The sequence below is a fragment of the Lycorma delicatula genome, chromosome 1, assembly GCF_047948215.1.
Source record: "Lycorma delicatula isolate Av1 chromosome 1, ASM4794821v1, whole genome shotgun sequence".
Lineage (NCBI taxonomy): Eukaryota > Metazoa > Arthropoda > Insecta > Hemiptera > Fulgoridae > Lycorma > Lycorma delicatula.
This window is the reverse complement of record NC_134455.1, coordinates 14,119,795-14,135,989: the sequence shown is the minus strand read 5'-3', so window position 1 is coordinate 14,135,989 and position 16,195 is coordinate 14,119,795. Positions and strand designations below refer to the sequence as shown.

Genomic DNA, 16,195 nt, shown 5'->3' with positions numbered 1-16,195 from the left:
TTCGTAAAAGAAAGTTAAATTCATACTGTTAAGCAGATTTTTATTTGAATATTTAAAAATTATATGTAAATTGAATGTATGTATTTATATATAATTACATACATAGGTATCTTTATTGATCTGCTGGATTCCCGTCTGTAGACTTGATGATAATGCGGTGTATCAGAACTAGGGAACTGAGAGCACTCCCATTAGAGGAAAGGAAGCATTTTGCTGAAGAACTGGAAGAAGAGATCACACAAACATAGCAGGGGCAGTGGGATTGGGCCACGAAGGGTAGTTGGACCCACCGCCTTATTGGGGACATCAAGGGGTGATGCCAGAGGACCCATGGCACGCTGAGTTTTGAGTTAACGCAATTCCTGTCAGGTCATGGGGGATTCAGGTCTTATTTGTATAGATTCAGAGTCGATCAATCTGAAAATTGTCTGGAGTGCGAGGTGGAAGAGACCCCCCCAACATGTTTTCTTTTTATGTCCGCGATTCGCTTTAGAGCGTAGAGAGATACTCGGCAACCTGAGACGTGAGCACATGTTTTGCCCTCTGTGGAAAGATTTGTCAGGATGATCATGAGGAAGCTCCAATTATATGGGGAGTCCCGTAGAGGAGAATGGCGCCAGAGAGCGCGGGGACAGACAAGTCCTCGGCTGAGTGCCCAGGGAGCCCTCCGTTTGTGCGGGGGTTGCCTGGGTGCAATGAGGCCTGGGACCCTCTGCTCATGCGTCTGATGGTGACTACTGGTAAGTGGTGTGACTACTTAAGATTTCTGTCTTGACAGCTGTGTGGGTGTTGTAGATGTTAGTAGCTTGTCCTGTTTTCTGCAGGTTCTTGTGTGTTCCTGTGGTCAGTGTATGTATTTGATGTGCTGTATGTGTTGCTTCCAATAGTGTTGTTTGTATGGTGTGTGACATTGGATTGTTATGACTGTGTGTGTGGGCAATTCCCCCTTCTTCTGATGAAATGTTTTATAAGCAGTCCCAGGAAGAGGGAAGGCTGGGGTGGAGGTTTAGTTGGTAGTGTGCAGGTAAACATACGCCCTTGGTTATAACTGGCGGAACCTGTTAGCAAGCCCAACACTGCTTAGGCGCCTATAAATGGTGTTTCTCCACCTCTTTAAAAACAAAAAGTTATCTTTATTGAATGGAGAATAAAAATATTACAAATTTCACTATAATAATTATATATTACATTGTTACATAAAAGAACTTTAAAATTGTTCTTTTAAAGATTTCACTTTTTAATATAATAAATAACTTTCTGCAAACAATGACCATCTTTTAAGACCAAAGAATAAACTAGTGAGAATTTCTTCTGAAAAATAAATACAACAAAACAAAAATTACACTATTGCCTAACATGAAAGGTACGCTGTTTTAACAAACACAGGTGCTTTGTATTAAAATTATTTATTACCTTTTCCTCCACCATCAATGATTATGTGAATATCTCCAAAGAAATTAAGAATTAAAAGATGCTGTCGATTAAATATAAATTATATTTACTTGAACTTTCTGTCGTCATATTAGAAATAATTATAATTTTTTCTTTGTATTGCTATTAAGAAATTTATTCATTAAATTACAAATAAATAAAAATGATCATACTTGTTTAGCTGAATAAATTTCCTAAAAGTTTTATAGAATATCTTCATATATGTTGTAAAGTGTACTTTAGAGATATATGTAAAAATTAAAGAATAACAATTTAAATAAACCAACAATCCACTTTGCATTTATTTATTTTTAAGGTGATATTTGAAAGAACTGATAATAGTAAGGCTACAGCCAATTTGTAGCCTTTCAGTTTAAGAACTTCATTTTTTTGTTCATAAAATCTTTCTGTGGATAATGAAGAATGATTAATGTTTATGCTTAAATGATTTTCCTGTTGAGAAAAATGCACTAAGCAGAATATTTCCTAAAATTAAAAGTTTTACTGAAACTGCTAATTTATATTCAAAATTATGTAAAGTGCCCTCTTGTAGTATGCAACGACCCTTGCAAACTGCTAAAAGTTTTCCTGAAAACTTAAAAATACAATATCTATAAAATTAATACGTAATCTTAATAAAATTTTTACAATTTTTTTGTTGTATTTAATTAGATAATAACTTATTTGTGTAGAATCAAATTCTGATCAATCTAGTTTTTTCAGTAAGATAATCAGATTAATTTCTTGAATAATACCAATAATGAATGTGTTTGTTTGTATGTCTTTTCACTACTTTATAAATCAAGTTTTTTATACCAGTTGCTGACATAATCAAGATAAATTCCAATGTCCTTCACTGATTATATACAATTAAAGTCTTTCTTTTTTTAATTTAAAAAAAGGTGTTTGTTGTTGGAAGTAAATTCATCATTACAAAAATCACTGTTTCCATTAAACGGTTCAAATTATTTATGTAGATTAGTATTTTTTGAAAATATAAAATTATATAAATTTCTTTAAAAAAAAGTGTTTTAAAACAAAATTAATTTTTATTCCCATTAAAAATGTTACCACTATTAATAAACAAAAAAGGAGTTGTTCTAACAAATTTTTTTTAAGTCCTGCACTAATTTAATGATCCAAAAATGATTCTCAATCACGTAAGCTAATATAAAACTCTTTGGAGATGGCTAATTGAATCAAAAGGTTCATAAATGTAATAAAGATTCACAGATAAAATCATGAATATTATAAAAAAATAAAAACAAATTTATGCCATTGGACTGTGTTCTCAACAAAAGGGATGAAATCTTATTACAAGGCTAAACTACCAGTATTGAATGAAGAGATAATAATTAACTTGTTTCTAAATGATTATTCTTATAAAACCAGGGGCATTAACAAAGGCTTAAAAGATTTAATAATGTCTCGGTTCACAACATTTCTAAGATGTTATACCACATCCAGAATGACTACATATATACAAACAGTAAATGATTAGAGCCACTTGAAGAAAATGACAAATAGGGATTTGAGTTTGATTACTCAGATTATATTAATAGCTGGAAACTGTCATGGTATTGTGGCTTATAAGAGAATAATTTGAAAAAAGAAATCTCTCTTCAACATAGTCACGAATTAGATGTAGCACATGTCTTAAAGTCGGTTCACAAATAAAACTAAACTAACATATTTGTTCTGCTAAATATTTAGAGAAGTAGCGGACAATATATTTTTAAGCGCTGGTTTACAAAGAAAACTTACCTGAGCTATGATATGCTTTTCTAGTAGCTCTGTTCTGTTATTTATGATTGCTGGCCTAGCTAATTTTTTGTCTTCCAACTGGACTATTTTACATAGTTTAGTACAAGTTTAAGTTTATATATACATTGTTGGAAATTTCAATACAAATGATTAAAAATTTGGTTTTCAGTATGTTTCATGGGTGTTATGAAAAATGTTAATTAATCTTCAAAAGTACTATAAAAATTAAATTCTTCTTAATTTTTAATAGATACATTTTTATTTCGTTTTTAAGAAAAAAATTTTAAATAATAAAGATGGATAATATCCTAAACATAAATTGTTATTTTTGTTGTCTAATTTTTTTTTTGAGTTTATTTATAATATTTTTTTGTTAATAAATTTTGTTTGGTTAAAAAAATAAAAATTTATGTTTTTATTTATATCAACATTATAGATTTTTTTAGGACCTTGCTGTTAAATTAAACATTTATGTGAAGACTTCAGTATAATATGTTTTTGAATATTTCTTATTACCATGTTTTTCTACATTATTGTAATACTACTGAGAACCTTGAAAATGCTCCATTTAGATTCATTTTGTATCCCAGTTCCGAATTCAATGAATCCAGTTCAATGAAACCTTAAATGCACAATTAATTGTCTAAAGAATAATTATCATTCGCTAAATCCATATTGAGATTGTAGCTAAATGAAATAACTAGATTCACCAAGCTGAAAAGAATAACATAAAATAAATTAATTTTTTTCTTCTTAAGATAGGTTTACAATACCTATGTTATGTAACCGTATATATAATAGCCCATATAACATTCTGGCTACATGGACGAAAAAGAAAATACTGATCGCAGGCCTTCACTGAAAAGTTACTGTGATATGATAGTTGACCTGAAAAATATGATATTGCCTCTGTACCAATGGAAATTCGCCTTGTTGGTAGTTTTAAAAACTTTTTAAGAATCACTAGTTCTGATTTTGAATTATTAATGAAAAAATTACAGGACCGAAAATAACGAAATAATAATGTAAAAAAAAACTATTAATAATTATTGTAGTGGGAATATATTTTCATTTTTCTCATTTTATTAATTTCTTGCTAATTTTCCACTTTTCACACCAATTTACTAAAAATGGTGTTGAATATTTTTATCTTTGAAATAGCATATACATCCATATACAAATAGTACATCCAAACCTTTATTTTAAATCTTCTGTAGCAGAAGATTTCATAAATTTCTTTGAAATTCGCTTATCAGACATTGCATCTACTTTTTGACTTTAGCATTACATGTTCCCATTTCTCTACTGATATCACTCCATGGATTTTATTTTTTATTGCCGACTTATATTCCAAACATTTACAGGTTTTCTCTAAACAATTTTATGATGTCACCTTCGTTTCATTAGATTCAGTATTTACAACATTAACAGATTCCACCACAATTTAACTAAAAATGTATTTGTATAAACAATACAGGTAAATTTTTTTCACGAAAATGACAGCATTTAACAACAGCTAAAGGATGAATGAGTGTGACAAGCGATGATAGTGTTAATAGAAATGTTTTGAAATATCCTCTAACAGCTTGTGAATAATAAGATTTTTGCTACAAACAAGACAAATATGCTAACATTTTGTAATAACATAGTTGATTTTAGTTATTATAGCACGCACAGCTGATCATACCATAACACTTAGTAACATGTTACGAGGGTTGTTCTATAATTAAAGAGACAAATGACAACTGACTGATGATCAAGCTGGCATCCCTGAAAATATCAGCTATTAGAAAAGAATTTTCATTATTATAACCTCTTGTTTTTTTTTTTTTGCAAAATGTCGGGTCTGCTTGAGGCATTTACCATGGGAGAATAGCATGCTATTGGATAAGATGGCATGGGTTAAGACGTCTATTTTTGAAGATGTAAAACCGATCAAAATTCACCTGCATATGTAAAATAGTATGGTAAAAAGTGTATTACCAAAATTGGAAGTTTCAACTGACACTCTGCAAATTACTGAAATTTGTAGTGCAAGTATCAAAACTGGCAATTAAATTATCCATGATAAGCTCAATTACTGCAAATCTTGTTCAAGTGGTGGGGGGGAAGGTTTCCAAGACAGTCGACACAAAATCACAGAAATCAGAACTTAAACAACAATATTTAGTAGAGGTAATACTTTTTAGTTTGCATAGCTAATAATCATTTTGAAGTAATCATTGTGAGTTAGAATCCGAATGTCAGAGAATGGAATGGAAACATTTAGTTTACTCACTAGAGAAAATTCTAAACCTACTCATCAACCAGTAAAGTGATGCTAACAGTGTTTTGGGGCTATAAAGGCCCAACTTATTGCTATTTAGAAGAATAATGTTTGATCAGAAGTAAGTACTATTGTGATTATTACTAGAAAATAAGTTGAAACCCGCAATAAACAGGAAATGTCCTAATTCTCTTTCAAAAGGTAATTCTTCTGTATGATAACGGCCACCCCAGTAAAAGCTTCCATTCAAAAGACATGGAAAGTTATTCAAAAGTCTGGTTGGAAGGTGTGGCCATATCTACTTTACAGTCCCAATCTCACAATTTTGCGTGACAATGAGCAAGTCGTAAGGTGAACAATTCTTCATTACAACATTCACAGAAAGACTGGACAAGTACCTTAATGAAACCTGGGATTGTGTTGAACGGTAGGGTTAGTTACATTATCATTGAATAAATAATATTTTTTCACAGCCACATGCCTCTTTAATTTTTTAATGACTCTCGCGCATAATGTAATGCACCTTATGACTCGAACTAAATCTGACTAAAGATCTGGTCACTAATGAAATGTCATGTTGGAGTGCAACTTTTGTGAGAGAAGTTTGAAAGCATGACTTCTTTAAAACTGGAAATTGATATGTGAACTTGTTAAAATGATGAAAAAATATTTATCACCAACAGAGATAAGTAGTGAAGACAGTTTTATTGATAATACAGTAGTAATAAATTTTTATGACAATGAAGATATTTTATGGATGGTGGGCAAATTAATCAAGACTTGCTAGGAATTAACTAACTATTTACATTGACTAACAATTAAACATAGTAGAATACAATGATCAATATCGTATCTGTGTCAAATAAATTTGCATTGATGGCAACAATAATGCAGCAAGTCTTCATTGTTAATTTCTACAATGCTACATGAATAACAACACAGTATTCTTTACAAAATTCCATTCATTATTTTTATACAAATCCAAATATGCCTTAAAAGCACATTTTTGCACTTTGCTACTACTACTTTCTTGTCCCATACTAGACTTCTGACATTTTGGTAAAAAACAAGAATTCTTAATTTTTTCACCTTTTATTTTTTTAAATTGTCATTTTCTATAATACTGTGTCCAAACGATATAAATTCCCCCACCTATATCTATTACTACCAATGTTTGTTATATAAAGCAAAAGAAGCATTAGATAAATTGTCTGCAGTCAAGAGGTGTGGAGAATTGACCAGTTCCTTTCTCCTTTAGAAGCATAGAAAATAAATTTAATATTTACTATGATTTAAAAGTTGATACTTACACATACAATTAATCTAGTTAAAAACTAGATAATAATTAAATTTTAAAAACTATATAGTGCTTAAACTATTGTAATCGATGTATACATAAATTTTTTCCTTTTGTTTTTTGAGGTAGGGCCCACTCCATTGCAGATTGAATTTTTAAACAAAATATACATTACTAAGGTAATGTTGCCCAAGTAAAAAAATAAATAAAAAAATGTGTAGCATTCATTTTCTGAATATTTTAAAATTTGGAAGCTCGAGTATCAAGGGGGTTTAAAATTTCCAAATTTAAATAAAAGATTTTTTATTTTAGGGACTTCTTTATTCTGCAAAGAAAATATATGAATAAATTATAATAAAAAATATTTTGCATTTTATTATGTAATGAAAAAGGTTGCATCTAACTTTGGGTCTGGAAAATAATGTAGGTGCCAAAGCTACTTTAATTTTATTAGCCCGTTAAGTGATGAAGAAAAGTGCAAAACAATCTTTTTAATAAAAATTGAAATAGTTAGAGCCGAAAACCAAACACCACAATATATACATTTTCTAGAGGTGAGAAATAAATTTTAAGAAAACTTTTCTAAAAATATTCATAAAACTAAAATAAAAAGAAAACAGAAAAATAGTCTTACCACAATTTATCCTGTACAGTAAAAAAGTAAAAGTAAAAGGTGATACCAGCACTATATCCATAACCAACAACTGAAAATTATTATTTTATTGATGTCAATTTGTATTCATTTTAAGATAATTGTATGATGCTTACTGTCAATATATGCCTACTATTCAGTTTTTATGACTACTGTTTTGTTTGATGGAAATGTTCACAGATAATGCATCATTATTACTTGTCTGTATAGTGGTTTATTATTTCATAAAATAAGACTTTTCTAACTTTGCAGCATTTGCTATTTTTAAATTCTGGGTAGTAAATTTTCATAATAATTAATCTTACATTTTATTTTCCAAGAAATTAAAATTACTGGTACAAGGATAATAATTTAGTAGAACTGTAATGGTAATAATATTGTAATTAAGACTTTATATCCATTCATAGTAAAAATTTCTGCGAAGGACTGCAAAAATTAAAATGGATTCTGTTTACGAAAACTGGTCAGAGTATTTTTGTCTATAATAGTTGATACATAGCATATCAGATATCAGGCAACAAGCATCAAATTCCATGGTGACACGTTTACCCACAATAATCCACCATAATTTTTAAAAAAAGTCTTAATCAGTTTTCAGTCAAAAAATATTTTTACTCATTAACTGGCTCCTTATCAGTTATCAGAAATAGTTAGTGTTAATAGGTGTAGGTGTGGGAATAGAGTTAAGATCAAACTTTTAATCCATCTTGTACAGTATTGAGCCTTTAGGGGATCATAATATTAAAAAAAATATTTATGTACTTTAAGGAAAGTTATTTTTTTTTTTATTTGAAAGTTATTTTATTTTTCAACTTTGGCACAGTTAGTGTTTGTATTCTTTATTCTTTGTTTTGGTTCTTAATATTTGTTCTCTTTATCTATTTATTAATGCTATTATTAACTTTCTTCTCTTTCTATGTTCTGGTTTTTAATTCATTGTTTTTTTTTTTGGTAATTAGAATATTCATCTATATTTCATCAAAAATATGTATTTATTATGCAATTTTTATTGTATAATCTCTTCAATGTATGCATTAAAAAAAACCTGTAGGTAACTTAAATACATTATAGATGGAAACTTAAAATTTCTGTTTTCTGAAGTCAATAGCAAACATAGCAAACCATTTATGTTAAAAGAATAAAGCTAAAATTACTCTCCAGTCTTGAAAAAATGAGAAAAGTGTTTCGGAGATGATCAATGTATTAAATATCAAAGAAAACAATTTTAACATAAAATTCATGTAGCAGTTTTTTTTCAAAACCTTTCATTACTTCATCCATCACCTATTTATTACAGGCAAACACAACAAATAAGCAAAATACTGAACATGTTGGTATTGACATAATGATCGCACAATCATATTATTTACAGCAATGTGAAATGTGAACAATCTAGACTCTCTTACAATCTAGACTTTATATCTTACAATCAGTTTTTAAAAATAATACTGTGAACTAATATTCACATCTGTACATTATCATATTGGATGATTAAGTTTTCATGAGCTCACAGTCACATAAAATAATAACAATTTCCATATGTAAAGAAAACAAACCGTGATTTAATAAAAATTCATTTAATGATCTAAAGTCCTTATTTAGTTAAACCTAACACCTCAAAGCATTAAACTTTTCTACTTTGTAAATTATTATTGCTCTTGGCACTTTACAAGAGATACAAGATTACTATCTTGTATCTCTCTAGAAGACTCAAAAAAAAAACTCAACACTGCAAAATATTTAGCACACGTTAGTGGTTGTAAACATTTTATCATATTCATATATAATATTTAAATAAATATAATAGAAAATTAGCTGCATACAAGTTATGCACATTGCACATTATATATTATATATTCATACACATTCCATTAATATATTCCTGGCAAGGTGCTGAGATTTTTTTCCTATTTCATTAAAAAACATACCAAAGTATGTTTAAAGTTATAATACTGAAATAAAATTTAAATATAAAGTTCTGAAAATAAACAAAAAAAAAATGTGAAAATAAAAGTTCATAAAATTTGGCAGGTAGATGCAAGAATAGTATATAAAATCACGAATGTATAGTTATGAGAAAATAAGTGTCAAAGTTTTTAATATCTGTAACTGGTTCAGCTTTTTATTTTTGTTTAAAACAAAATAAAAAAATATATCAAATAAAAATCAGTTATATCATCTGTTTAATTGTATAAAAACATATAAGTATACAGATTAGGTAGTATTAGAAGGTGGTGAAAACAAGACAGTGCCAAAACTATTATAACTCAGTCTGAACTGAAGTTATAGAAAATATCCTTTTGAAATGGTTTTAGAAGTGTAATTGAATTTGTTGCTTCTTGCTATTGTTTCAACAACTAAGAATATCACAAGTGTAATAGCCATCATTATAACAATGTATGTTTAAAAGAAAATGTTAAGCCATAATAGCCACTTATAAAACCAAGAGGCAGTGTGTTGGGGCAAAAATAAAATTACAAATAGCTCGTTTTTGCCATAAGAATATTGGACTTTATTAGAGAAAAAAAACTTAACCTTATCTTAAATCATACACTTAAAAATAATTGAATGAAATTACAAAAATAAACATAACCTAATTCTATGCAGAATTTGTAAAAGGAATATCAGCTGAAATTAACATATCAATTGTAATAATACATGACAAACACATAAATTATACATTTTTCAAATAATCATTATGAAAATCTACAATTTATCACACAAATAAACTGCATATAGGCTAATAATATGAAAATCTGTAATTAAACAAAGTCTGAAAACAAGAGAACTTGAACACCTTTTTTTACGATTATAAACTTATAAACATAGTGTAACTGGAGAACTGTTGCTTTAGTGACATATTCCGTGATAATGAAAATTAACAATGAAGAAATGTCATTAACTTAGAAAAAATAAACTACAATAGATCCAGTATAAGAAAGAGCTAATTACAATCAAATTAAATAGAGTCAGTATTTAAAAAACATTTCAAGTAAAAAGGTAATTTACCCTCAGCAACTGACTTTTAAACAAAGACTTTTAATGAACAACCAGAATATTATTAATAATAGTTATCATTAATAACATATAAAAAATGTCACACATGAACAAAAAGACTTAATAACAATATAATCAAAATGTAATAAGTAATCATATAAATAATGGTCATTTAGTGAGAAAAATTTCTTGAAAATGTTTCAGCTTCTTAGCCATTCTAATGTTGATGACTTGCTTTTCTAATTTGTGAAAAATAATATAAAACTTGATAGAGCAAAACAATATTTAAAATTGATTAAAATTATTAACAGCAATAATCTAAGGCATGAAAAATTATGTAACATAAAATATAAATAAACTGTCTCTGTAAAATTGTTATCTTCCAAATGAAATAAGAAGTTTGTACAGTTACAAGAGTCAATGAGATACAATAGAAAACATTCCTGGAAGTCATTAGAATGTATATGAGATATTAACCAACACATTCATGTCCATGAATGTTTGTGTCACACATGTTTTATAAATTCTGAAGTAGTATTTAATTACTAGTCGATTTGATAATAAGAATAGTTGGCTTTAATAGGACGTAAAAATATGTTGCACATGAGAAATAATAACATAACCTTTAAGACACCTTGCGTGACTACACTTGAATGAAGAAATGTTTGTTTAAGCCGACTTGAATCTCAAATTCATAGAGTACAATAAATTGAGTATTTCACTGATTTTACTAAAAACATAACTGTTTAATATAATAAATGATGAATAATTTTAACTTGCCTCTGCAAAGGTGGCGGGAGTTTCATTTCTCCCTTCGAAAACGCAGAGCCTGGACAATGTCCCTTGCTGCTGTATCTATCTATTATTCGGGCGTGTTTATGGTTTTATTTTAATGTCGGGTATGATTTTAGTGGTTTCTTTTTCTTTTATAGCGCTCCGCGTCCGTTCATGTCCAGCGTTATCACACCCAATTCTGGGTCAGACCGCAGGAGGCTAGGCTTTTAAAACCGGGTTGGTCTAGTGGTTAACGCGTCTTCCCAAATCAGCTGATTTGGAAGTCGAGAGTTACAGCGTTCAAGTCCTAGTAAAGCCAGTTATTTTTACACGGATTTGAATACTAGATCGTAGATACCGGTGTTCTTTGGTGGTTGGGTTTCAATTAACCACACATCTCAGGAATGGTCGAACTGAGAATGTACAAGACTACACTTCATTTACACTCATACATATCATCCTCATAAGAATTATCTAAACGGTAGTTACCGGAGGTTAAACAGGAAAAAGAAAAGACTTTTAAAACCCGTGCTCCCGACGTGATTCTCCTTCAGTCCGTCCACTGAAGTCCTTTCGGTGCTAACGCTTTATTGGCTAGCAGGAGCATGCCACAAGGGGGCATTGGTTATTTGGAGGGAGCAATGCGCCCCTTCTCCGGAGGAAGTTGCAGTTGTTGATTTAATTGTAAGTTATGTAGGAAAAAGTTAAGTAGAAGCTCTACCTCCCTGCGGAGAGCCATCGGGACCATCCACAAGCGGAAGGTTTGGATGACTCGAGGATGCACGGAGGACCCCGATGGAGACCTGAATAGGCCAAGCTAGGGGTGGAATCTGCTTCCACGGCACTACGGGTGTAACGTGAGGTAATGCCGCAAGGTGATGCCAGTTACCCCCGGGGTGGTTAAGAATGATAAAAAAAAGTACAAGCTCTTCATCCACTTCTTTGATGGCAGCACTTCAGGACGCATCTCTGCTGGGCTCTTTCCCGTCCGGGACGTTGGGTCGCGTAGACGGTCTTCTATCTTCTTAATCTTCTTCTTCTTCTCTTTTGACCTGACACACGAGGCGAGCCGGCTTATATAGAGTAGATGGAACCGAGTGAATTGTAAAGAGCCGAGTGATGTCGATAGAAGTCGAGTCCATCTGAAAGAAGCTGTGTGATCGGCGAGAAGCCGCTGAATCGTCAGGCGCCGAGTGCATCCGAAAGGAGCCGAGTGAATGTAACATGTTTACTTTTAGTTCTTCTTCTTTATTTTATTTTTTTTAAACATTATACACAAGAAATGATACAGAATTAAATTTTAATAAATAATCAATACAAAAGCCAAAAATAAAAATCAACTGAGCCTATGTTTATGTATGTTGAATGGAATGCATTAATTTCGATGTATGAAAAAATTTCTTATTTATAATTAAAATATTCATTAAATCGAAATACTGTTAAATTTTACATGATGACAAATCAAATACCAAACCAGTTAAATTAACTAAAAAAACAGCTTTACGCAATGGCGTAAACACAGTGCTTAATTTAATGGCCAATTTCTTAGACTTTACCATAAAATAAAATAATGAATATACTTTCAAATTATGCAGACAATAAAAATCACGAATAACATCACACAACTTCATCTAAACTACCATCTTTTTGAAGTACGATCCACATACTACTCAATTACAATGTCACAAGAAGACCACAAGAACTCAGCACCAAAAAACTTATTTAGTACACACAAATAGAAATAACAGCTCCCTTGTTGATGCATTTCAGTATAAATAAATAAAAATAAAAATTAACAAAATAAAACGTAACATTAACATACACAAGAAAGACTTAGAGAAAGTAGCTCACAAATTTAAAAAACTGGATACAAAGCGGATTTCAAAACAATAGATCATTACACAAGGAACACAGAAGCAAGTCACAAATTCACCAATATTAACAACAATATTGTTATTCTAGATACCCATTAAAAAAAGCCTACTTCATCTTAATACCTTTCAGTGTCATTTAATTTATAAACAATATTAAAATAAAATGTCACGTTAAATAAACACACACACACAAATACATATATACATACAATCGCTCACTCTCACATAAAAACAAATACATTTTTAATACAAGTTTACCTAATTCAAAACATCTGCAGCAGGTGAAAACTGTGTAGGAACAATACCATCAACCTACCAGGTTGGGCTAGTGGTAAACTCGTCATCACAGATCAGCTGATTTCAAAGTTGAGTGTTCTAAGATTCAAATCCTAGTAAAGGCAGTTACTTTTATACAGATTTGAACACTAGAGCGTGGATACCGATGTTCTTTGTGGTTGGATCCTAGTGATGAGGCAATTAAAGACTTCTGAGAGACCCCAATGCCAGTCAGTCACCTCTTTCCAATTAAGCTGATCTTCATAAGGGGTTACTTCAATTGATCAACCAGGGAAGGTAGCTGAAGAAAGCTCTGGGCTTGATTGATTTAGTAATGCACAAAATGCTAATTATGCTATCCCTTAAAGGCATAATGTACATTAAGGATCTTTTTAATGCTGCTCTGGAGACATCTTACTTCCTATAGCGGAATGGAAGGTATTTCAGGTGGTAAAGATCTTGAAACCAGGGAAGCCTGCATGCAAGGCTTCTCCTACAGACCAATAAACCTCTTACTGGTCATATCTAAATTATTTTAAAAGCTATTAGTTTGCAGTTTAGGCTGGTTTTTGGAGTGTGAGGAAGTAATTTTGGACCATCAGTTTAGTTCAGGTATGACCACTCAACCACTGAACAATTCTGTAATCGATGTCATCAGTGGATATCTGAAGGAAAGAAAATTCTGCTTGGCGGAATTTGTAGATATCAAACAGGCCTTTGACAAGGTATGGTTGCCTGATCTGCTTTGTAAATTAAAATTAAAACTTCTTTAACCCTACTACCTTGTCTTATGTAACTATTTTGAGGGACGTTTCTGTTGAGTAAGATGTAATGATGAGTTATCGTGATTCTTCAATATTAGGTCAGATATCCCTCAAACCCCTATACTGGGCACTGTGCTATATTCAGTATTCACTGCAAACCTTCTAACCCTGGAGAGTTGCATTGTCACCATTCACTACATTGGAGGGTTGCACTGTCAGACATTTGCTGATGATACTTATATCATTGACATTAATGAAGACCCTGGACTAGCCTCACAAGAGCTGCAAAAAGCATTGGACCTTTTTTGAGCATAGCAGAAAAAATTGAGAATAAAAGTTAATCAGGATAAATTGAAGCACGTCATATAAGCCATGAGAAAGGATGACTATCCTATTGTGAACATAGATGGTGTCTTGATATCACAAATAGAGGGTGTGAAGTACCTAGAACTACATTTGACCTGGAAGTATCATGTGAGTTTGAAAAGAAAACAACTAAACACAAAATATAGGGAACTACAATGGCTGCTGTGGAGAAACTTGCACCTTACATTGTCTAATAAAGTTCTGATTTACAAAGCTATCCTATGACCAATCTGAACTTATGGTGTGGAGTTGTGGTGGAAAACAAGTAATAGTAAAGTAGATGTCATACAATACTTCTAAAACAAGGACAAACTGCTGAAACAAACAGGGACAACTGCGAGGTGCCATGATTCCTATGGAACTATGAAATTCTCCAATATCTGGAGCTTCTGAAAATTTGTGAGGTTGTCAGAGTACAGTGTTATAATAATGACTAGAAAATCACATCACCACCTAGTGACCAATCGCTTGATAACAGCAGGAACGTTTAAAGGTTGAAATGACCCCATGGGCTACTAATAAATAACAATTTGCAGTTATTATCGCCAAAATTAGTAATGTTATTTTTGTTTACTTATTTAATTTTTTTATAGTTACAAGTTGTATTGTTCTTGTCAATTTTTACATTGTAATGTTTCTATTGGCTCACTACCACTACATTATTTGATTGTTTTTATTGACTATTTTTTGTTTGTTTTTATGGTCTTTAAAGTGAAGTCAGATATATATATTTTTTACTAATTGAACTTTAAGAACATTGCTTACTGAAAACATGAATTTACAGTAGATCTTCTGTGTCTAACTCTTGGAGCAATACAAGCATGAAGATATTTTATCATAGAATTCATTTATTCTTTTCAAATATTCCTTGTTGATTTTTAATGTTTTCACAGGCATTAAAAATATATTAACATAATTTTCCTCATTATCAACTGGTCTTGAATATACTGTTTACATGTTGCCCAGAAATAAAGATGAATGGGGTTAAGATCAGAATAATAATACTGGCCCTCCTTCCTCTGTCCATCTTTCATCATATGTGTTGTTCAGCACCAGTCTTGCATGTAAATCTAAATCTAAGGGCATTAGAGCTCTATCATGCATGAACAATGAGTGTATTTCAGTATGCAGAGATACACATTTTGCAAGAGCTACAGAAAAAATGCTAGAAAGAAAATTGTTGTAAACATCATCATAATGTCTAGTAGGTAAAATCTATTGGACAGTACAGTCGCCCCTTTATGTGGCAATTATCTCATAAAATAAAACAACCAGCAAATGAGTAACCTTAATCTTTTAAAAAGTTAGATATGGAAGTATTAATGGTCTCTATTATACATCCTTTCCTTAGTTTTGAAAAAAACGCGGGCTTTGAAACTTTGCTAACATAACCTGTACTACTATGACAGTCCATGTGGTGTAGTATCCGTATTACTGAATCTTGTTTCATTACATAACCTCTAAACTTTAACTATTGCGTTTTTCTGATTAATAAACATCTATAGTTTATTACTATGGTGAGTTCACGTAATGTAATAATATGTATTTTACTAAGTTCAATTTGAATTTTAACGGTGTACATACGATTTGTTCCGATTGACACCATGTAAATAATTCTATTTCAGTCATGTAAATGTTGCGTGCTGTGTATGGTTGTATGAATCTTTGTTATATACTTGGTTAATCAGATTTACTGCATTTGTAATTATAATAGCGAACTGACTTTCCCAGTTA

General features: G+C 30.8%; 1 protein-coding gene across 1 annotated transcript in view; it reads left to right on the top strand.

Moving 5' to 3' along the window:
• Positions 1–15,851: 15,851 nt before the first annotated feature.
• Positions 15,852–16,195, top strand: part of LOC142328258 (translation machinery-associated protein 16) — a 40,809-nt gene continuing 40,465 nt past the window's right edge. The window contains exon 1 of the mRNA XM_075371970.1: positions 15,852–15,978. Coding sequence (XP_075228085.1) covers positions 15,976–15,978 — 3 coding nt within the window. The 5' untranslated portion in view covers positions 15,852–15,975. The remainder of the gene's footprint in view (positions 15,979–16,195) is intronic.